The following is a 24,013-nucleotide window of genomic DNA, read 5'->3' as shown; positions in this document are numbered from 1 at the left end:
TAATATTTCCTGCTAAAACTTACTTTCTATAATGATATCCTCCACTTTTTTCTCCTGCAAGTTTGGAGAAACCAAGGAGAGAAATCTTTGCTCTACAGTGGTCTTTTCCCCCTAATTCATGCACATTATTCTGCAGAAGAGAGGAGGGAAATGGTCACTTCAATGTACTTGGGTGAAGAAAATATATGTAATATATTGATGTCAATTCACAACTATTGAAGTTGATTCGTAGGTGTATTGGGGTCAGGGCTTAAAGAATCTGCACATTTTCCAGCAGTTCTAACAGAAATTGTTGCATCACTGACTCCTGATTTGTATCTCTCATACAAAGTCCAGTGCAAGGCTTCAAAGTAAAAGAAATCTCTTGCACTTGGGAATGCTGAAAACTCCCTGAACCTATTTCCAAATGTATCAAACCATTAATGGAGTTTTTTTGATAAAACAAAAATCTGATCAAAACGGCTCAGAAATGAAAAATCTTCAAATTCTTTATTCGGCATGGCTGAGGGAATGTTTTCGGTTTCATGGTTTCCTGTTCATGTTTTGCAAGCTTAACGCAGTGTGTCACGCAGTCAAACATATGGCACACACACGTGTCCCCTCGCCCTGGTGACTGCAGGGACACACACATGGGATGTTCTACGTGCACTGCCTTGGATCCATCCATGTCTCACCCATTCACACTAGAGGTCACTGTGAGCAAAAGATTAAGCTCGACTTGCAAAGGCAAAACCATCTGTGTTAAAAATGTTGTTTGAGGGGGACCATGGTACTTCTTAGTGCAACCTCATTTATTGACAAACTATTTACAAACTGTTGAGTGAGAAGTTGGACCAAATTTAATCTCTGGCAACACCAAACTGATTAGAGTTCCAGACTTGATACTTACTGCCCTTTTTCCATTGAGGTGCTGATCCTTCTCTTGAGGAAAACTGCCCTGCTTCCTCTAGACTGTAGCAGAATGGTACAACTTTGATTCAGGTACTGCTTCCGGAATTAAGAGAGTTAAATGCCATTTGTACTGTGGATTAGGAGTGAACTCAGTAGCTGCCACAGAGTGAATAGAACAAATCTAGAACATTCAAGGAACCAGAAGAGGAGTGCACTCCCCTTTAACTGTACCAGGGAATGCATCCAACCCAGGGCTTACCTCCCAACAGCTGCTGTGTCAAACCTTCACAGCCCTGCTTATCATCTGCATATGGTTGTATCTGTGCCCAGTCTTAAAAACTTTTCCTCTTTCACAAGGCACGTCCACAATTAGAAAAGATGGCTGAGCAGTAAGTGCAAAACTGAACATCTGATGCCACATAAGTCACCTATAGATTCCTTTAGTGCAGGTATTCATTTGAAAAGGAAAATGTTAACCCTTTCCTCATGGCTGAGAGAGCTAATGGGGGAATGATAGTGATGCTTTTCTATATAAAGCAGTGACAATGAACAATACTTCTGTGTTGCCACCCAAAGAGTATTTGGCACAAGGACAGTGGAATAAAGAGAACAGTGGACAGGGAATGATATTCACATTACCCTACATACTTTAGTGCATGAAAACAGTACTTATGCAGAAGCTACTCCAACCCTGAGGTGACAGAGACAAATTTAATATGCAGATCGGGGAAGAAGAATCTTCATCACCATCTTCACAAAACTCGTCAATTCCTATTTTTACCTGCTTTTTGTGCCCACTTTCTTGTATTTTTCCTTCCCCTTCCATCCACCCTCAACCTTTTATTAATTCTTTCTACTGTATGTCCATCCAAGTAGCACTAACATCTTAGTTGTTCACACCATATTATTAATTCTCTGGATTCTGTGTCCCTTGTCTCAGTATGCTTAATGCATTATGCTCTTTCTGACAGAAAATACCTCCCACTTCAGATTACACACTGCCTCATAAAAATAAAATTAAAAAGAAATCTGTTTTCATGGTCCTTAGTCTAATGAAACAATAGTACCCAGATGCTCATGAGGGATGCTGCAGCTTTTATTGCACTAATATTACGGTGATGTAATGCTTCCATCAATTAAATTATACTGTTAAAATGGGTGGAACAGAGTAAACAACAAAACCTATTATTTTGAAATAACAGCTCTTGTCTTAATTGGTAAGGTGTGGCAAGAAAAAAAGAGATGATTTTTGAGACAGGTTTTAGGACAGGTTACTTAGCATCACGCAGACATTTTAATTTCCATAATGTACTTCCTTTCATAACTTCTCAAGATGCACATGGCATTTTTCTATGGGTTTTTCAGCTCTTCTTAGTCTTACAAGAGCACTGCTGACAAGATTTTTGCTGGGATTAACATATTTCAAAACCATCTAGAGTAACTATGCCAAATCTGTTTCTGAGTGTACCATGGACTAAACAAATGGGCTCTTATTCAGAGGTAGTGTGAAAAACAGAGAGCTGAAGGCTATTCATTGGAATGAATCACACTTCATGCAGGTCTGTTTTCTTGGATGATCATTGCTTTCTCTCTTCCTTTTAGGAAGTGTGATTAAATAGTTTTTCCTTTGGACTGATGAGAAACTACTTGTATGCCAACAATGCTATGTGTGACTTCATTTCAGTAATATGGGTAAATCAGTTCAAGTTGATGGATTTAATAATAAAATGTTGTATTTAAATGTTACTTAGCATAATCTTTTGCTGTTACAAATTAATTTCCTAGAAGACAGACTCTTAAAAATTTCAATACTAAACACATGCCTAGGTACAGAAATACAAACTTTACAACAGAATGTGAAAATGTCAGTTTATATTACATGCAGTTTAACAGAGGCAACATATGAGTTGCTCAGATAGATATCCCAAGTATATTTCTAGAACTCACCGATGATAATATGGAAAAGCAGTTAATTTCAGCCTCTATCTCAGTACTGCACCTCAGATGTTCAGACAGTCATTCCTACTGCATTTCATCTTGAGTAAACAATGTTTACAGAAATCAGTCAAAAAACACACTCTGCAAACCTTCAAAATACTTCTAAAAGGATTACTGATTCTCTAATACAGAAAGGATGGCTTTTTTATTTTGTTCTTGTTGCAACAAGGTTTTCTTTTAATCCGGGCTGACAGCAACCTCATGCAGTTAAACAAGTGTCTAGTTCTGGACAATCTAGTACAAGGAATGTGGAGGCACTGGAGTCAGTCCAACAAAGGCCACTGAGATGATGAATGGGCTGGAACATCTCTCCTATGAGGAAAAGCCAAAAGAGCTGGGCCTGTTGTCAAAGACTGAAATGTTATGGTTAATGACTTAAACATTGTTATGAAGGAGTTTTGCCCGTTATGGGGAAGCTGTATGAAGAAGCTGTGATCACCAAAGCCTACTTCACCACGGATATGCCTCCTGAGTGCAGCCTTGGACTATGAGTTAAGCCACCTAACGCATCTTGAGATAAGATAAAGTGACACTATTGCTCAACCTGCTCAGGTCCAGGAAAAAGCAAACAAGGCTGAGGAAGAAGAATGCATCCACAAGATAGCCAAACCCAGCAGCTGTTCTGAAAATCATCCCTGGCTGGGTTTGGGAGGCCATAGCCCACAGGCTCATCTGCTGAGGCCAGGTTTGCACAGACTCCCCCCCAGCCAAGGGGGAGTTTGAGAGTTTTGGGTGTGTGGTGCAGCCTCTGGTCAGAGGCAGTGAATACCCATCCTCCCTTACACAAACTGGCTCAACTGTAAAACCCCCCACCCCAGGAAAGGCACATCCATGGGGCATTCACATGAGAGACAGCTGAGGGGCTGTCAAAATCCATCAAAGACTCCCCGAAGTACTCCCCAGACTGATTCCTCTTTTTTCTCTCTCTTGCTTACTGTTAAATAAAATCCATACTGACTTTGGCATATGGTCACATTTGCACCGTAATTTGGGGAGAGGCATCTCATTCTAAAAATTTCCAGAACCTCATCATCACACCTGGAGAAGAGAAGGCTCAGGGGGATCTATCAATGTACATAAACTCCTGAAGGGAGAATGCAAAGAGGATGGAGCCAGGATGTTTCCAGAGGTGCCCATTAACAAGACCAGAGGCAGCAGGCACAAACTGGAACACAGGAGCTTCCCTCTGAACATCAGGAAGCATTTCCTTTAATGAAAGGGTGGTGACCAAGCACTGGCACAGGTTGCCCAAGAAGATCCTTAGAGATACTCTTAAAGCCACGTGGACACTGTCCTGGGCAACCAGCCCTAGGTGACCCTGCACGAGCAGGAAGGAAGAACAGCCAACCTCAGGATGCCCTTTCCAACCTCAACCACTCTACTGATGCCATGAGTCATAATTGAAATTTAAATAGGTGCTGTGCCATTTTATTACAGTACTTCCATGTTTCTTCTCTGTGGCTGTAGCAATTCACAACTGTGATAATGCCAGATGGGAACTCATCATCTGTGATAAAGTAAAGCCAAAGTGAAATCAGTAGAGTTGATAATGGAAGTTGTCATCATGTCTGAGTTTGGTTAACCCTCAGTAATGTTATCTGTATTTCTATAACACATGAGTATATAAGGTGTGTGTGACAATTCATTTACTGCCCAGGTTTAGTTGGCCCTAACTAAGGACCTGATCAAATTCAGCAATGGCACTAGTGTGCATCTTCAATGTAGGATCAGCCATAAGCAACCACAGAATATTTTACATCAAGCCTTGCTGTTGTGAGTTAGCAGCCAGTGTGGCAATTTTACCCTTGAACTGAGCTCCTCTGGAACGGCTTCTGCCATGACTGTGCCTGTGCTGGAAAGCAGCAGGGGAGGCTTTATTTTACACTTCCTTTTTAGTTACTTTTCCAGCTACCACCCTCATTTCCACCTGTTCCCTAAGCATGTTACCCTTAAGCACACCCACTAAATATCAAGTCAATTGTATAAAATAATATCTTGAAGGAAATGTGAATAGCAGGGGGAGCAGATTGCAGCAGAACTTTGTCATCTCCGAGTTAAGTCACACTGTCAGTCTAAAGAAACAACTAAACAGGTAACATTTGGCTAGCATTGCATGTTCCTGATGAAACCACATTACACTCATGCTGCAAGTGATCTTCTTAGAAGTAATTTCTTTTTTCAAATTTAAGTTTATCTTGAAGTAAACAGAAGCTTAACCATGACTGTTAAAACTTGTTTTATGGAAAAAAAATTTTTTGTTTTGCGTTCCACAGCAAGGGAATAATGACACTGGGGACCACATTTTTGTGTGGGGATTAAAAAAACTCAACAGGCAGCGACCAAGTAGATCTAACATTTTAAAAAATGAAAGCTCCCCAGGATCTCCCGCTAACTTGAAACTTGTAAAAAACAAAGTAACATATGAATGACTGAAGTTTAAATTCACTCTCCGACTTCCAATCTGCAGGTTGGTTGCTTGGCGGAGTTTTTAATTAGCACCTATTCAAAGTACCATGTAGGCCCCTTGACTTTTTATTTACAGTAGCTCGAAAATAAAAATTGTTTCCAAAAAGTAGTAAGTTCACCATCAAAACAACAGCAACATCTCCACATAAATTTACAGCTCGCTTCCAGGCCAGAAGCCTTCCACATGTGGCAGAAAGGCTGGCAGATGCAGTAGCACTAACTTAGAGGGCATTTAGAAAATACCAGTTACGCGGTTACCGCCCTTTTACCCGCTGCCCTCGCTCCGTATGCTCTGTACCGATCGCACTGCTGGGGGAAGGTCTGAGGGAGCCGCGCTTCAGCCCGGGGTTCGCTCGCACCGACCCTTCAGCCCCACACGGCCGGGCAGCGCTGCACCGCTCCGAGCCTCCGCCCGCCTCAGCCGCCACCGCCATGTTGGAGCTGCTCCGTCCCCGTCCCCACACCGCCTCGCCCCGCGGCTGTGCGGCGATTCCCCTGCCCGCTGCCATCCCCTGCCCGCTGTCATCCCCTGCCCGCTGCCATCCCCTGCCCGCTGCCACTGCGCGGGGCGCGGGCTCACACGACAGTAACCCCCCGGTGCGGCTGCCCGCCCCTCCGCCCGACCGGCCCTGCGCCACCGCGATCGCCTCCGCCTCCTCCCGCCGGCCCCGCCCGGCCCCGGCGGAGCCTCGCCGGAGCCCTCCCCGAGAGCGGAGGGCGGTGAGTGGCAGCGGAGAGGGGCCGGGGCCGCGGCCGATGGGCGGGCCGGGGCCGCCCCCCAGGGCTGCGGGCTCCCGGCGGAGCTCACTCGGCGCCCGGCCGCCTCCGGAGCCGCGGGGAGACTCGTCATCGGGGGTGCGCTGCTGACTTCGCCCGGCCGGGCTCGGTGAGCGATGGGGCGGGACCCCGCGCAGGACGGCCCGAGCTGCCGGGCCCCTCCCGCCCCCGCCGGGGCTCACCGGCCTTCCGGAGCGGCAGGGCCGCCCGGGCGCTCCCGGACCGCGCGGGGTGCGAGGCCGAGCCACCTCCGGCGCTCCCGACGGGGAGCGGCTGGGGCGGTGGGTGCGGAATCACCGCCGGCAGCGCGGAGTCACCCTGCTGGCTCGTGAACAACCCGCGGGAAAAGTTGGTGGTGCCCTTTGTAGGACAATCGCAGAGTGACTTTTGGGACGGGAGTGTTGTTGCGAGCTGGCTGGCAGCGAGGTTAGCCTGCTGGGCTGGGCGGCGCTGGCTCTGCCCGTTCTGGAAGGAGCCGCACCGGACCGTCCGTGCGCGCATCCCCGGCGCGGCCTGCCTGCGCTTGCCCCTCTGCACAGCGCTGAGGTCAAGTGTAAAACTGGAGGCACAGTAACTTTTGTGATTGTATAATGGTTAAAAATACTCATGCTGGTTTACCGGGAAGGTATTTTAATCTCTGTGTTGTCCGAGGACTGTTTGAAGGTTGAACTGAACTGTGTTGGTTTATTTATAACTGGGTGTAGAAACATAATACAGAAACTCATTTACTTATATCAGTAAAATATTTGCTGGTTTAGGAAAGCTTAGTTTTGCCAGCCAAGTTGTCAATTTACAAGTAATGTGTTTGGCAGTGGCAGCACTGCTAGTACTCTTAGCACCCTGTTGTGATTTTAGTATCCTTTAAGGGGGAAAAAGTTTTTGGTTAAGTGGTATCTGTGGTTTTCGCTATACTACTTTCATCTTTACAGGGACATCTTCAGGTCGATATTCTGAATTCTGTATTTATGCAGAATCTAAAAAGATTGTTTATGGCCAGACACCTTCTACAGTGCTCCTTGGAAATTGCTTAACTTCAGGGAAGTTGCTCTTCAGCAGCAAGAGTTACTATGTGTTATGATGTGGTAGTGTATGCATATCTTGCTACTTCTGTCTTGTAAAAGTTAAACTTTTGCTAAGCGTTTTTATGCAAGTTTACTTATTTTGGGAGCTTTTTACTACAGAGCAGAGATCCCCTCATCATTTTGGAGAGGGCTTAGAGTTAAAAGCCTTCTCATGTAAGGCCTTTCCCTCCCTGCCACAGTGTGGCAGGGATATAATTTTTTTTTTATGGGAGGTAAAGGTATTTAAGCTTATTTTGAATCGTGGCTATTTCAGTTGATAATGTCTAAAACCAGCATCCTTGGTGGTGTCCATCCTCCTATTTCTTATGCAGAGTTCTACATGGGAAGAGTAGAAGTCCTCTTCCTTTGCCTTCTTATCATTATTGTCTTTCTCTGTCTCCTGGTTAGGTGATGACGGTTAACCAGGCCTTTGATATGAAATTAATTTTTCTATTATTATAAACTTCTCTGTAAAAAGTTAGGGGCTAGTCTTTATTTCTAGCATGTCTAAGCAGAGCATTAAATTCAAAGAAGTAATGTATATGCAGCATTCACGGGACTGATTAATTAGTTTTTGCATTTATTTACACTTGGAAACCAGTTATTATTAGTTAGGAAAAAAGCAGCCACTCTTCCGGCACAATGCTGTATATATGGTCAGACTTAGTCAGCAATAGCTGCTCATGCTTGGAATTACTGAAGAATGTATAAATAAATCTGGGAGTTGCTGTTAGCCTTCTTGCCCTTTTCTAGGCTTTTTGTTCACCTATTTATACAAATACACTGAGATTTCAAGTTTTTATTAAGTTTTGCACTGGAACCCTGCTCTCTGATAATTAATCACAATTTTCTTCTTTAGCAGCTAAAATGAATTCAGATCCTGATCCCTCCTCAAGTCCCTCTCACCCCCAGCAGAATCTTGGAAGGTCCCAGCTAAATGCTGCTCCTGTGGACCATAGTGAGAACAATCAGAGATCTGGACCATCTTCAGCAGATGCTACAACTTCTTCAGTTCCTGGGTACTCCCGTAGCAGAGAGAAAACGGAAAAAAAGGGTAAGTATGAAAGCAATTTTTATGCAAAATTTGCTTACGTTAAACATTGGGAGATTATTGTGTGTGTATGTATCTTAAACACTGTTTAAAGACGCTGTAAAGTAGGCAAATAAATTTCTACAATTTCTTTGAACCTATTGTTGTGGAAGAGTCTTTTCTACTGTAGCTTCCTTTGTGCATATTTTCAAGTTTTTCTATCTAATATTTCAGGTTTGTACAAAGCAATAGGAATGAAGTTTGTGTGAAAAATTGGCAGGGAGAATTAATTAAATTTAGCATAATATGTTTCTGTTTCATTATTTGGCTAGAATGCATACTAACTATAGCTTTAATATGAATTCTAATGTGGATGCACAGATACTACTGTAGTGTAGACTGAGGGAATAATAAGCTGCTACATGAAGCCAGAATTGAAGTTACTATTAGCAGTAAGATAAGAATTTGGATTTACAGTCGTGATACACCGTGAAAGGTAGGATGATGGGGTTTTTCTCCCCCACTTGCTGTGAAACCATTGAGTTTCAGAGATTGTGGAAACTGATGGGATGAGAGAAGTGTCTTGTTTTAAATGTGGAACAAAAAACACCTGGCTCCTGTATTCACCTGCTGAGTTCCAATTTTAATTCAGTTTGTAATCTAACACTTGTGCATGATGGTCTGGTGCTCAGAGTTTAGGAAAACTGCTGCTCTTTAACTTTCTTTAGCATTGGACTTCCAGTTGCGAAACTGCTTGTGTGCATGCTATCCAGGAGTTTAAAATTATTAAACATGTGAATATCCGTGTGGCACATAAAACTGAACTCTGCACATAGTTCAGGCCAATATTATGGCTGTTGTTTGCATCTAATCAAATCTGTTGTTTGCATCTAATCAAATCTAATTCAAAATTGACTGTTGGAACCCTTCTTAATATATGCAAGTGTTTAATGCGGCAGAATGAGCTACCATTGCCATTGTGTCCTGCTGGAGTCTGTAACAACCAAGATTTTAGTGGATTTAGATAAAAAATGTCTTCAATAACACAAAATACAGTATTTTCTTTTATGGTTATTTCAAAGTTATGCCATTTGTCATAGTGCTAACAGTTTCTAGAACTGATTTTTTTTTTAAAAGAAAGGAAGTAGAGAGTTTTTCTTACACCCACAGTGACACTGGTCATGAGAACTTAATAACTGAGATTTTAGTGATACTTCAGAAAGAAGTGTGATTCAAAAATTCAAAGATGTACATGTGAAAACAAATACAAAAGAAAGTGGTATCTCACACAGAAAATTGGCACTTCAGAAATTTTCAGAATATGTGAACTGACAGAAAGGGTGTTCCTTGGAATCACTTGAGTCTTTTCCAATAAATAACATTCAAGCTGCTGATAAATTTAGGAAAAGTGAAGGATTTGGACTCTCAGCCATGGCATGTTGTGGTTTGGTTGTATGGAAAGACAGATGTTTTGGGAAGGGCTGCTCTGACTTCCTTCTTGGAAGATTAAGAGGTTGGGTAGTGTTGAATGGTCACTAACTCAAGTGACTAACTCAAGTGATGTAAAGAGGACAGAAAAGACCAGCACACTGATGTACAGAAAACTGTCTCAAATGTTACTAAATGCGTAGAGCACTCTTACAGGATGACTTAAATATCTTGCTCAAAATTAAATTTTGTACTGCTATTACAAATTCAAGTTTGTATAATTTTTAATAAACCAGTGTTGATTTCTGTTTGAGAAGGGGAAATGTACAGTGTACATCTCAATTATCTGGAAAGGCAGTTTCACCTCAAAGCTATCTACTACACACCCGTGTGCCCTTCCCCCACAGAAGGTCACTGGTATTCTGGGCTGCATTAGTTGAAACATTGCCCAACAGGTGGAGGGAGATCCCTCCAGTCAGCACTGGAGTGCTGCATCCAGTTCTGGGCTTCCCAGCACAAGGGAGACATGGAGAGAGTTCAGCAAAGGGCCACAGAGATGGTGCATGGGCTGCAGCATCTCTCCTGTGGGAGACAGCTGGGAGAGCTGGAGCTGTTCAGCCTGGGGGAGAAGGCTCAGGGGGGATCTATCAGTGTGCATGAATAGCTGAAGGGAGAGTGCAGAAAGGATGGAGCCAGGATCTTTCCAGTTTTCCCCAGCAAAAGGACCAGAGGCAGCTGGCACAAACAGGAGGTTCACTCTGAACATCAGTAAATACTTTTTTTGTTTGTTCCTGTGAGGATGACCGAGCAGTGGCACAGGTTGTCCAGAGAGGTGGTGGAGTCTCCATCATTTGAGATAGTCAAAAACTATGTGGACATGGTCCTGTGCAGCCAGCTTAGGCATGAGCCTCTCTGCATGAGCAGAGAGGTTGGAACAGCTGACCTCCAGAAGTCCCTTCCAACCTCAACCATTTTACTAATTCTTGTAATATTCTTGCCAATGTATCTGTATTTCTGATCTGTGCTTTTTCTTCCAGTTTTTATTTGTATACACTGTGTTTAAGGCTGTAGCATCAAAGTGAATGTTAAGTAATTTGTTTCCTGGAAGCACATATCACATCATCTATTCCTGCAGCATTATCCATATCTCATAGTATAATCCAGCAATTTAATGAATGCTTTGGCTCTGACTCAGTAAAGCACTTAAGGATACTCATATCTTCAGCTTCACAGGGGCTTCTTTTGGATCAGACTCTTATACTGCCTTTTTTTCTTGGCAATTTTTCAGTCTATATTCTGCTAATGTATCATTAGGTAGTGTTTATGTTATTCCTTGTATAATTTCTTTCACAATGGGAGCTAACAGTGCTTTGAGAATTTATTGATCAAATCAAATCTGGATTTAATGAAAAAAATATTCAATCATTAGGATATTTTATACATACTGGGTTTTTTGTATTAAAAAACAAAAGGAGGGTGTTTCTACCCAAAACTCTTGCATTCTGCTTATGTGTGGTTTTGGGTTTTGTATATATAGTGATGGAATGAATATCAATACATCGGCTTTCATGTTTAAAAATAAATGAAAAAAAAATTGTTACTCTTTCAAGGACGTTTATGGACAGGCAGCTTATTAGGGAACAAAGCATATACACTACTAATTAGAGCTCCTGAAATTTTTAAGCCACTGAGTCATCAGTATCCATGTAAGCAAATTACAGGAGAGTTCACCTAAAGCAGGGAAGACCAGTGTCTGCTTGCTAGTGAACTCTGTTGAAACAGACTAAGACTCTAATCTCCCAAGACACTTTTATGCCTCTCAGGTGCACAGGCCTCTCAGTTTCTGTCTAGGTGCCACATACCCCTTTCTGGTTTTTGTGTTTCATCCACTCTGTAGAATCTCCTTCCTTCAGATACAGCTCTAAAGCAGTGTGGGAAGACGGAGTTCAGGTGAGAGCTCTGGAGCTCCTAAAACCAAATTCTCCAAGTAGGCTTAAAACCATCATTCTTGCTAGTGAAACCATTCCTTCTATTTGTACACAGAGCAGCAATAGCACTGCTGCTTTTCGTGTTTTTTGAAAGAGATGCCTGAATCCACAGTCCAGGTAAGTGTATTGCTGAGCTAGAAAGTAGAGTTCTGTGTCCCAGGGGATGCTTTACTTTTGATTCAGGTGAAAGGAAAGCAGAGTTGAAACTTTTCACAATATGATAGTAATTGATACTTGCCTGTGATGTCTGGATTCAAGTAACTGCTTCAATTCAGCCACAATGGTAACTTGAACCAGATGACTCCCACCCCAGGTGAATATTGTGCTGCAGGTTATCTGGAAAAGTTACCATTTCTTGTAAAGCTTAAGTACATTCAAGTATGTAAAGTATCTTTCTTAAAAATTGACTGCCAGACAGCAGGTAAAAGAGATCGTGCTAGGTTACTAGAGAAACTGGGGGCAGTGTGAAGATGGTAGTTTTTCATATGTGCATGAAACAGATTATTACTGGTTTATTACATCATTCATGCACATTTGCTAGCCAGTAAGGTAGGAAAGGAGAAATTGCAAAACTAAATTGCAGTGCTTGAAGAAAGGTCTGTTTGGTTAAGGAATTGGTTAGGTATTTTTGTGCATGGTTTTGCTGTTGTCTCTTGCTCTAGAATTGAGAACATATGAGAAGGTGTACACAGAGCTTTGCAGACAGAAATCAATTTCTTGTATTTTGTTTGTAGATATACAGAGTTCTGTCTATACGTAGATTGAGAGTTTTTTTATTTCTAGGAAGAGAATTAGTTTATTAATTGGCTGACTTCAAATTTGTAAATAGTAAAAAAAATCTTTTAAACAATTTACAACAGTGCATCTCCAAGGCATTGCTACATGATAGCTAACAAATAGGGAACCTCTCTAGTTTACAAATATTTTCCAATATTTCCAATATTTTTCCAATATTTCCAATATTTTCCAATATTTCCATTTACAAATATCTTCCACTTAAGGTTACAAAGAATCTTTGCTTCAGAGCTCCATTCTAGCACTTCTGTGTCTTTGCTTTCTGGCAGTTAGCTATTACACACTAACTCTTGAGGCAAAGTGAAATGTTTGTGCAAAGGTTGAAGAAATCACAGAAAAACCTTGAATATTGGAAGGGGAGGATTACGCCTTGAAGTATTAATTTCTGTCAGTTTATTAATGCCCCTTCAAACTTTACCTTTAAATACTCAGTCTCCTGGGAAGCTCATTTACTGGGCATTCCTTTGGGAGAGAAAGGATGCTATCCAAACAAAAGTTAATGTGACTGTATTTTCTGATAAAATGTTGGGACATCGTCATTGTTGGTGCAGAACAATGGAAATGAGTTTCTTCATATCTGCTGCTGTTGTCAATGTTATGCTGGAGTTTTTACCATATATGAGAAGAGGATTGAACACCTATTTATTGGATGAAACGTTCTCCCTCTTTCCCTATTCCACCATTTGAAATACATAAATGGGGTTTTTTGACTGATAACAAAGATACTGTAACTGCTAACATTTTTTTTTGCTTTCACATGATCAACCAGATTACAAAAAGCTCCCTAGGTCAGTCTTTCATCCATTATTTTCCAGGTGGATCAATTTCCTAATCTGTTTATGATAACAAAATTTCTACCATGGTCCCAAGGTTCTGGAAAAAAGGAGAGTAGAAAGGGAAGAGCTGCAGTCACATTAGTAAATTATGTCATGAAATGGGAGTGGCCCTATGAATTCTTTGGTGCAAAGGACTCAATGTTTCTTTTGCACAATTTAAAAAATTTAATCTAGTGGTTGGAATCCTTCAGTTTCCTTCAGAAGGGATTGTTCCACTGTGTAAACAAATCTCTGTTATAGGACAGTAATCCAGGAGAGACTTGGAGCTGTTGAGTTGCTGGAGGGTTCCTTGCAGCAGCAGGAGCCCTGCTTCATTGTGAAAGGTAGCAGATGAGACTGGGAACAGTAAACTGGAAAGTAAAGCTAATCCTTTGAAAAGTTAGTTAACTAGAAGTGGTTTTGACAGTGAATGAACTGCTGGAGTGTCAATGTGGTGAAGTGCTCAAACTGCAGAATTGCTGAAATTCCATGTGCATTGTGCAGGTTGTTACGATAACTATCCATCTCCACCTACAAAAAATATGTGGGCTTGGTGAGCTCTATGGTCTCAACTTCTCACATTGCTTTTCATTGCTTTCTCTTTTTTTTTTTTTTGTCTTTTTTTGGTGGAAAGGGTTAATATTGATGATTATCAACTAAAAATGACAAAATGCTAATTTATTTTTGACTCCACAGTTTTGGAACTGCAGATTTGTTAGATTTATCCCAGCTCATCCATGAAGGATTCAATCAGAGGTGCCTGCATAGAAAAAGCAGCAGGACTGGTTCATTAGTTACGTGTGAAATTATTTTAATGACTTTAAAAGATCATTGTACAATAATAGCTATGCTAGAAAAATATAGCTTTTAAGAATATTTTTCCCTCCACTTTTAAAATTTATAGTCTATAATATCACTCTTAGTCTTCCACCTACATACTTTTTTCTTTATTGCTCTCCTGACAATTTACCTTCATTTTGTGTGGGTGCAGAAGTTGTTCTCATTTCAATTGAATGCTATTTGATGACTTGCAGTTGTGGTGTGACTAAAACTATTACCATATCTACAAATGCATTGCTCCTCCCAAAGAAAGTAGAGTTGAGTCCTGGACTTGAACAGCTCTATAAACAGATGTTATTCCCTTCTTTCCCATCCCTGTTCTCACCTTTTAAAATAGAATGTGTGCCAAACTGTGCTACTATAAGAACTCCAAATTGTTCTTGGGACAAGTCGGACCCTCTTAAGATCTGACCAAAGAGGTTTAAGGGCATAAAAGAAAAACATGTAATGCACTCTTAATTGTAGCAAGCTTCTACTATGCAGTTAAGAATCTAGGAGGCTTCTGAATGGTTGAAAGGATTCAGCACTCATGGATGAGCAGCTAAGCATCTAAAGTTAATAAAACCTTTTTTGAAATCGTTGCTGCTTGTTGTGCAAAGTATTTTTTCTCCAGTCAGTTCCTCTGTGTCATTATATTTGATATGTACAAATCATGTTTATGACATGATGGTTGATGCCAGCTTTTAAGTGGAATGTCAGTCTTTCCAGAAACTTTACTCCTACATGGTTACTGCACACAATACCACTGAACTTTTGGAATTTGTGGAAAGTGAGTAGGAGGATTTCTCTAGAGACTCAGGCTGGCTCTGCTGAATGCTGAAAGCACAACAGTACAATCAGTGACACAAAAAAAGCTGTTAGAGTCTGCATTTATTGTTATAAAACATACAGGTCAACTTTTTCCAGAAGTACATTCATAATGCACTGCTACCATATTTTACCTGTGGATGAATGAAAGAGGTCTGACCTCTTTTATTTTGGAGATAAGCTTACACAGCATCCTCTAACAAAAGAAATTACTTTTATTTTGTCATTAATTGTGTGTGCCTTTACTCCTAAGAGTGTCTGAGATTATAGAAAGCTTGTTTCAATAGTGAAAACAAAATCTGTAATAAAAAACTGTATGATTTCCCTGAAACTGTTGAATTTGCTTGATTTTTAATTAACTTACAGAAAGAACTTTTCCTGCATAAAATCCTGTCACACTGTATCAGAATTACTACATACACTTCCAAAAGGGACAGGAGGTGTTATATAGGACATTACTCCAAAAGAAATACCTTCTAGGCAGATTCGACACAAAATGTGTTGTTCTACCTGTTTTCGTTGATATCCATGGGCAGGCACCCCTGTAAGCTTTCATCTTCCTACTTCTTCTTGACTATTTATTGCTTGACAAATATGCTTCCATTATTTACTTTGTATGTGCATGCATTCTTGTTGCCGGCTTCTTACCCAATATTATAAAATTTCCTTCATACTAGCAAATGAGCTATTACTGAAAATCCCCCCGAAAGGGTTTTTTATAGCTAGTATATTTAATTTGTGAAAATTGTTAAAGCAAATTCATTCACTTTTCTAACATAAATTACGTGTGTCATGTTTGTGACAGGGTGTTATTTGTGATGACTCAGGCATGCTTTGGGGTTTGAGTTTTGTTTTTTGTTTTCTGTTTCCTTAAGCAGCACAGTAAGACCATATGATTACAATACAATCCCTATCATAGTTTTGAACAGTACAGTAAGACCTCTCCCAGCTTTATGAGAAGCTGTAACGCTTTCTGACTGTCCTATAGCAAAGGAAAATACTGGATGAATAGAGAACAAGACTGATGAAAGCTGAGATACAAGTGAAGAATTCCCTTTCAACAGTTGTCTGAGAATCCCATTCAGTCATGCAGAGCTGAAAGATGACAGTGCCTCAAAGTAGTCTGCAGATAATGGAGTTTTTGCAGGTGGGTTGTCTTTGGCAGCTGGATGCTTGGTTTGTAAGATACCAAATGATGTTTTCTCTTTTAGTTCATTTTAGATTATTTCTACTGAAGGCATTGAAATCCAGGGAACAGAAAACATTTCAGTGCCCTGAAATGCAAACTGAGGAAATAAATGAAATATTAGTATTAAAAACTGACTGGTTTCTAGCAAGCTGATTGTCTTTGTAGATATTTGTGGTAATAGTTAAGGTGATGTGGGTCCTTTGGTGTGCCACCCTAAATTCTTTTGGCACAGGGATTCATAGCATGTTTTTTACCTGTTACTGGCTGTTTCTTTTTTAATCTAATTCAATGCTGGGTTGTATAGCTGCATTTTAATTTTTTTCTCTGATGGAGCTTGTGGCAGAGTGCATTTGTGATTCTAAACTCAATTGTAGAACAGTTAAACCCTATCTGCAAGTAATACTTAGGCACTTTTATTAATACTAAGAATGGGATAAGCTTTGCATGGTGCACTTCAGAGACATATTTTTATGGAAATCTCTAGACATAAAAAAAGATTAAGTGGAAGTCATAGAAGAGGCTTTTTCAAATACAAATAATTCTATATCTGTCTTTTCTGTGCCATGTCAGTCTCCACCTACACATTCATTTGTTCATCTTACCTTGTGGAGCATGGTGGGAGGAGTGGAGTTCAGCAGTGAACATAGTTTATTCATACTAGTATCCTCTCACACTAGAAGCAAGTAATTGTCTTTGTAATTCACACATTACTCCCTTTCAGATTCAATTACAGTAAAGCCTTCTTGGTAGAGCAGTAAGGTGATGTATGCCTGAAGCTCCATTGCTGTGCAGTGTGACAAAGTTCAGTTCAGACATCAGTGCTCTTCATGGTGTATAGAGAATTTGTTCATATGTGGGAGAAGATCTAATGTCAAAGAAGACATTCTTTGCTCCCTGCTCCCACCCCAGTAATTTAGCTGGTAGAAATGCCTGGGGATGAAATCTTGTTCCATACTACTCTATCAAACATCTCAATTACTCTTGTCAGTTAATAACATGCCACTGAGGGAGATGCCTGACATCCTGTGACTTCTTATAAGTAGAAAATCCACTTAAGTAGTGAACTTTTGGAATAAAGCTCATGAAAACATACAGTGCAAGTATTCTTCCTCTGGATGCCATCCAGCATTTTCTTACACCTGAACTACCGCAGGTGTGTTCAGTTTGTGAAAGGTCACAGAAGTTGCTGTCAATACTCTGTTAATACTAGAGATTGGTGACAGGCTTTTTCAGGGTGAAAGATTGCTGTTACCTTTCTCATGAGAATCCTTTACACTGTTATTTACAGCACACCTGTTAGACCCAGGGGGCTTTTTCTAAGTGCAGTACTAGTGCTTTCCTTACTATTTTATTCAGAATGGTCTTTAACTACTTGCAGCCTAGAAATTTTTAAAAAGCCTTTTTAAAGTTGTATACATATTTGGCATTGGCCAAATAGTTTTAATCTGTTAATGCCCTTTAGTTTTTGTATTTGGAAAGACATCAAATAGTCTCTCTATTTCTTACCTTCTCCATTTCATTCTCCTCAGTTCCTTCCCCAGCTTATAAAGCTCTGATAATAGTGTCTTATTAGCACTGAGCTGTGTTTTTCATAAAACACTGTTACAACCCCAAGGTGTTATGCTGAGTGATAATCGTTCAGAGCTTATCACTGTGTGTGCAATGATAAAGTGCCTTTGTGGTTTGCTGCATTTCATCTGGCCTTTTATCACTTAATTAGTCATTAAATCCTTCTGCAGGTTTTGGTTGAGTTTTTTGTTGTTGTTTCTTTCCCTGAATAACACAGAATCATTGACAGATTTTGGCACCTTGGTATTAGCCCCTCTTTATTCATTCACATATAAATCTATTTAATGATTTAGGCCTTATTTTATATCCCTGTGTGTCTAAAGTGATAATCTTTCCCTTGGGAGAATAAAAGCTGTGTTTTTCTAATCTTCATTTTCTATTTCTTAATCTCTCACTTGTCCATGTAACAGCCTGCATTCTAATTTGTTTAGAGGACTTTTGTGAGAAGCCTTGCTCCCTATCTTTGGAGATGGAAATACAAGCTGGATTCCCCCATATATATTCCCTAATATGTCTTTTTTTCTTAATAAGGAAAAAAATGGGTTTGTATCTTTTGGTTTCTCCAAATAATTAACATATAAAGTTATTTATTAAATATATTTAAAATCATATCCTGGTTTTGAATATATAATTTTCTGGGATGTAGTTGAGGTCATTATTGTTGCTTTCTGGCCTTTTTGCTGCTCTGATTTTTGTCTATGTGTCTTAGTCATGTTTATTCAAACAAAAGATTAAGGAAACTACATTTAAAACTCTATACCTAAACCTAAAATTTGCAAGATCATTTGGAAAACTGCCTACTTACCTTTGCCTGCCTCACTTTGCTGGGCCACCTTGGTAGTATTTTTCACCTGTGTCATTGGACCTTCTCATGGAAAAGTGAAAATGGTTACATATTTTCCAGGTGTGTGCTCAGTGAGCTCAGAGGTGTTCCCAATGGACTGAGCATATCATCTGTGTTGTGCACAGCTGTTCATCACAGTTTTCAGTCACTTCAGGAATACTTGCTGTACTACAAAATGGAAAGGCCAGTCTGGAATTCTTGTTTCATATCTTGTCATCTTGGATACTTTATTCTCCCCAAGACATGAGGGGTTTTTTCACTGTTCCTGCAGATCACTGTCACTTCTTTTTCTGAGCCCAAATTAATGCTTGAAGTCATGATCATATAAAGTGTGTGTGCCATACAGGTTTCCTTCTTACTCTTAGTGTGGGTGTTGCTTAATGCATTAATCTTTTGTTCAATAGAGTTTCCATGAGCTTTAATATTCACTTGTAAAACCTGTAATTTCTTTTAAACTTCCATATTTTGTATGAATGTTTCATTGTTGCTTCCTGTCTGAGAAAGTGCTTTCAATTTTCCTTTTATCCTGTTTTCACTAGGTTTTTACCTTTTCATTCTAAGCACTTAGAAGTCACCAGCTGGTGTTTAAAAAATTATTTGTTGTGCATGATAGCATGACTGTCATGGGGCTGGCCTCCAATAACTGTGTGAACAAATAAGATCTTAAACTCAAAAGGCATAAGAAATTGTGGTCCTTTAAAATACATTTTTTTGCTTTGTTATTCCCTGTTCATGGTCTTTGGCCTCTTGCTTAATCTGCAATTCAGGTGCTGTAGCTGTGACCTAAGAAGAAAACTGTGTGCACCTGGCCAGGGGGTGATACTAGCAGGCAAGGGGCTGAAACTCCCTTGAGCTGAGTAAATCCACTCTGCTGGGAGCTTTAATGTGTTTGTGTTGGTAGGAAAGTAAATCTACAAACACTTTTATTATTCAGCATGCACTCTATTGATTCTTTCTGCATGAAATTAGTAGATTTTTTTGAGGGAAGGCAGTGATTCCTGGTGGTTAGAAGAGCACTGAGAAAATTGAGGGTGTGTGTGTATGATTCACTTACATATATATTCAAGTAAAAATCTTTCTTTACATGAAAGGACTATTAGGTGCCTTTAAAGATTTCAGAATTGAAGAATGGAAGTGTCATATACAATGTCACTTAAAATGCTGAGGTTTTGGAAGCAATGTTTGTCTGAAATGTGTGTAAACAATTTTTCCTAAATATGTGATCACACACTTTGCAGCAAGTCAGCCAACTGCACTGATGCTCACCCAATGTGATTCAGATGTATTTGTTAAGGGTATTAGAAGGATTGGGAATCTGTTGCATCTATTGTTGATTTGTGCTAGAATATTGGGAAGGAAATCTTACAACAACCCCAGTTTATTTGTTTATAGAGTCTTTTGCATTGAAAATATTTCTTACCTAGACTGTGTTAATCCATTCTTCAAAACCTTGTATGAATGTTGAAGAGTTTGTTTGGGTTTTAATCTTCAATATAGTTTGAAGATGAGGCTCAGATATGTTATTTAATCTATATAATGGCATCTTCCTTTTGTGATTTAAAATTTTAAGCATTGGTATCTAGCAATCTCAGTTGGACTAATCCCCTACTGTGGATTGACTGCCTTTTTGTTTATTGGCTAAATTTCAGAGGTAAGGGACAATAATTGCATCCTAGCATGGTATTTAGGAAACTGAAATGTTTGCTTTTTAAATGTTTCTTGTTTCTTATCAAAACCTGACAGAAACAGTGAAAATGCCTGCCTATGGCAGAATGAGTGCTAAATTCACATTTGAGTTTATAGCAAAAAAACTGGAGTCTTACTTTACGTGGCCAATGTGCCAAGTAATGTGTAAAGTTTCAAAAAGTAAGTAGTTGTCTTTAGTTTTCATCAGCCTGTTTGCAGTCTCTCTACAGAAATACCTGTGTTTAGACTTCTATATTCTGAGTATTTTTCCTGGAGTTGTAAAACATACTTCTTACTAGCCAAACAGAAATTACTCTATAGTTATGTTTTGCTAGTACCATTGAAGTCTATCACTTAATAACAGGCAGTTTTAGCTTAGTCTTCCTCTGAATGCTGTATGACTGAAATGCATATAGGTCTTTATCAGTTTTATTGTAATGAGTCTTTTTTAATAAAGGCTTTCATAAAATGGGTTTTTAGAGACAGCTTTAACTTGTTCAAAGAAAAGCTTGAATATCAAAAGTCAGTATTTTTGTAGGCCTTCAAAGGTTTAAATGCTTTCTGTAGTATGATGGCATAAAAGCAGCAAACTCAGGAATACATCTGCATCGTACTTTTCAGATCACAAATAATATTTTTCCCTTTTTTCTGAGTGAAACAGAGGAAAATTAAGGTGTACAGTGACATTTCATATCTTAAACATAAGACTATCACACAGAATAATAAAAAACCCAAACTGTTAAAACTTAATTAATGTTATTGTTACAGTATCCATGAGCTAATTTGTGTTGAATGATCTGTCTCTGGGAAGGTGGAATTAACTGTATTGGGAACTGAGTTATAGAGCAGCCTGATGATGAACTAAGCTTTACACAGTCTTGAGGTTCTTGGTGGCAGAGTTGGAACAGCAGCAAATATTAAGTTCTAACCACCCTTCTACACCCATGGTCTTAATTTCTTTCTCTTAGGAATGCTATGTGCTGCCTAAAACTTTTGTGCTTTCACTTGCCTGCTTTCATTTGAATGACTGCAGTGCTTGTGAGCCTTGAATAACTGATAGACTTCATTGGCTTATGTTAATGCACCTGACACAAAACAGCTACTGAAGTCTATTTTAATTGTCATAAAAGATGTATGAAGTATTGCAAGATGAGTGTTCCTGTCTTCTGGAAATTTTTGTATTCAAGACAGAGTAAAATTTGACATTAAAAAGGCATGAGTTTTTAGCAAAGCTGGAAAATGAAAGCTTCTACTGACAGCATTTCCATTGCAGTACTCATATGTGGGAGGAATACACATCAAGACATTCTCTGACTAAAAACATGCTTAAGAACGAGAGTGATAAGTTATAGATCATCACTTCTTGAGGTATTGTTATGGGGGTGCATATACTCTTGTGTGGTGTGGTTCTGGTGCTGAGCTGAATTGAAAGAAAATTTGTTGTCCATCCTTGTCCTAAAACACACCTTGACTGTGTTTTGGACCTTTCACCTTCAGAGACAGACCTATATACCTAATGAGAAAGTAGATTGGTAATGGCAGCCATGCAGCTTGAGTCATTCATGCTTTACTTACCCTCTTGATTATATTTAAAGCAAAGGAAAAATATTGCTGGTTACAAGAACTGTATATGTTAAGATGTTCTAAATTTGATCTCCACAACCTCTTCCACCTTTGCCCTACAACTACAGAATCAACCCACAGGCATACTTTTAATTAACTATCTGTTATTTATATTCGTAGATCACATGTGCAAGTACATAGAATTGATAACTGGGTGGGAGGGGTTAGGCAGTAGGTTGAAAATAACAGCAGAAAGTGTTTTTTTCCCCTGGCAGTCAGCTCTGTTAGAACAAACATTTCAACAGGTTTACTGCAATAACACCACTTTTTCTTTCTTTTTTTTTTTCTAAAGTTCACCATAAGGCTCCACATTTTAAATTTTTCTTTTTTCCCCCCCTATCTTTGCAAATACCATTATGTACACGTTAATCTGCAATGTAATTGCAGTAAAATAACTATAACCTGGTGTTTTAAAACATTCCCATTTTGTTTCTTCAGCTTTCTGTTGTAGTAGTTTTCTCATCTAACACTTTCTTCTGAGCAAGAAGAGCTAAAAGGGGTCAGAGCTGTGCCATGCTCTTATGTGTGCCAAGTGGAGCAAGAGAGAAAGGAGGAGACTTTGCCATATCAGCTGACAGAGAACTGCCTTTCTTACAAGGGTTTTTATCAGTTTAGCAAACTGCTTTCTGTAGTTTGGTTTTTTTTCTTGTGTGTGTAAATTCCATTTAATTAGCTAACACTGACTTCTGAATGGTGCCTCCTATATTATCCAGAGTATCACTGAAGTGTTTGTGGTGTTCTTAACATGTAGGAAACCTGGAACAGGAAAAAAAAAAAAAAAAGGCATTCCTAACACAGCTAGTACTGAAATTTTGATGCAAAAGGCCCTAATGAATTTGAAAGCACAGGAAGGAAAAGAAAAGTACTGCCTTGCCCAGCTTGCTTCATCTGAGTGGAGTAGGTGGATGAATACTACATTTCTTTCAAACAATATGCTCTTTCCTGTAACTTCTTGTTTGTTTTTAGCAGAGAGCCCCTGAATCCCTGAATGATGTTTGCTGGTGTTAATGGTGCCATCTGGAAAACAGGCTTCTGGCTTGTTTAGAGTTCAGGTTATGTTGGTTATATATCAGGGCAAGGAGATTAAGTAGTTAATTTTGCTGAGATGCTGTTTGCCTATTTTACAATAATATTATTACAGCTTTCTGAAAAGACCAAGTACTAAATGAAAATTATTTTTCATTATGTGCCTTGATTAGCCAGACAGCATGTTATAATCTGGCAGTAGAATTTTTCCAAGTGGAGCTTGGCAGACAAAACTGTGACACAGTGAAGAAGACATCTTACTTCATGGTTTGCTCTTGTTAAATACATCCATTTTAATGAAAGTGTTAGCTTGTAGCCTGTTCTTGTTTGAAAATACTCCCAGTACCAGGGACATTAAAGAATGCAAGTAGCCCTGTTCTTCAGGAGATCATGTGCAATGGGGTTTATTTCTTCCTTCCTGCCATCTTTGTAGGAGAGCTGGTACCATCACCTTTCAGGGCTGCTCAGCAGCTTTTTGCATTGCTGCTGCCCCAGTCAGGCAGGGATGTAACTTGGAGTGGGTGCCTAAAAGTCAGTTTCCTCCATGTGGAAATTGCTTCCCAAGCACACTTCTCACGCTGCCACTGCCCTCAGGACATAGTACAAAGTGTCACAGTGTGTTTGTGTGGGGTAGTGTGGTAAATAGGGGTCAGACTTTGGCGCTTACTGTAGAATTTGGAACTGCCTTTCTAACTATAATTGTAGTTTTTCGGTATAATAAATAATAATAAAGCTGCAGCTGAATCAGTGGGTCAGTTGTCCATTCTTACCCAACTTAAAACATACAAGTTGTACTGATTTTTCTTTTTAAAGTTTTCCCAAACTAATTTATGAGAAGTCATCTCATAAAAAAGTAGAAGTCCTGGCTTTTGTCAGCTTTTCCATTTACTAATTCTTCATTCATCAAGTAGCATGCAGCATGATGTTGTTTATAAACACTGGGTATCAGATAAAGCTCTCAGGAGATTTTCTTTATGGCTGACTAGTGGAGCAGTATGATGCTTTTGAAGAAAAGCAATTGTTTAAGTCTGTATGTGTTCAGTAGATGGAAAAGAAGAAAAATATTAGGGGGAATGTGGAGCAAAACAAACAAAAAAGATTTAGCGAGTGTAATCATTGTTCGTTTCTGTATGCTCTGGAGACTGAGGAACAGACCTTTCAAATACATTGTTTTAAAGGC

At 39.6% G+C, this 24,013-nt stretch overlaps 1 protein-coding gene and 1 long non-coding RNA gene across 5 annotated transcripts in view; one reads left to right on the top strand and one right to left on the bottom strand.

Moving 5' to 3' along the window:
• Positions 1–1,965: 1,965 nt before the first annotated feature.
• LOC146438785 (uncharacterized) lies at positions 1,966–5,796 on the bottom strand. Its single transcript, XR_014851929.1, has 2 exons — positions 3,344–5,796; positions 1,966–3,201 (listed from the first exon to the last, which is right to left on the bottom strand). It is a non-coding gene; the product is annotated as an uncharacterized LOC146438785 (long non-coding RNA).
• A 255-nt stretch (positions 5,797–6,051) lies between these two features.
• The window catches only part of WFS1 (wolframin ER transmembrane glycoprotein), a 32,171-nt gene continuing 14,209 nt past the window's right edge, over positions 6,052–24,013 (top strand). Inside the window, exons 1-2 of one of the 4 annotated variants that reach the window (XM_085059770.1) lie at positions 6,052–6,241; positions 8,056–8,247. In XM_085059770.1, coding sequence (XP_084915896.1) covers positions 8,061–8,247 — 187 coding nt within the window. In that variant the 5' untranslated portion in view covers positions 6,052–6,241; positions 8,056–8,060. Of the gene's footprint in view, positions 6,242–6,539; positions 6,559–8,052; positions 8,248–24,013 lie in introns of those variants that run through there. The other 3 variants (XM_085059769.1, XM_085059772.1, XM_085059771.1) reach the window with 3 other exon arrangements.

The sequence above is a fragment of the Lichenostomus cassidix genome, chromosome 4 (genome assembly GCF_008360975.1).
Source record: "Lichenostomus cassidix isolate B80296 chromosome 4, HeHo_3.0, whole genome shotgun sequence".
Lineage (NCBI taxonomy): Eukaryota > Metazoa > Chordata > Aves > Passeriformes > Meliphagidae > Lichenostomus > Lichenostomus cassidix.
This window is presented reverse-complemented; position numbering and strand designations above follow the sequence as displayed.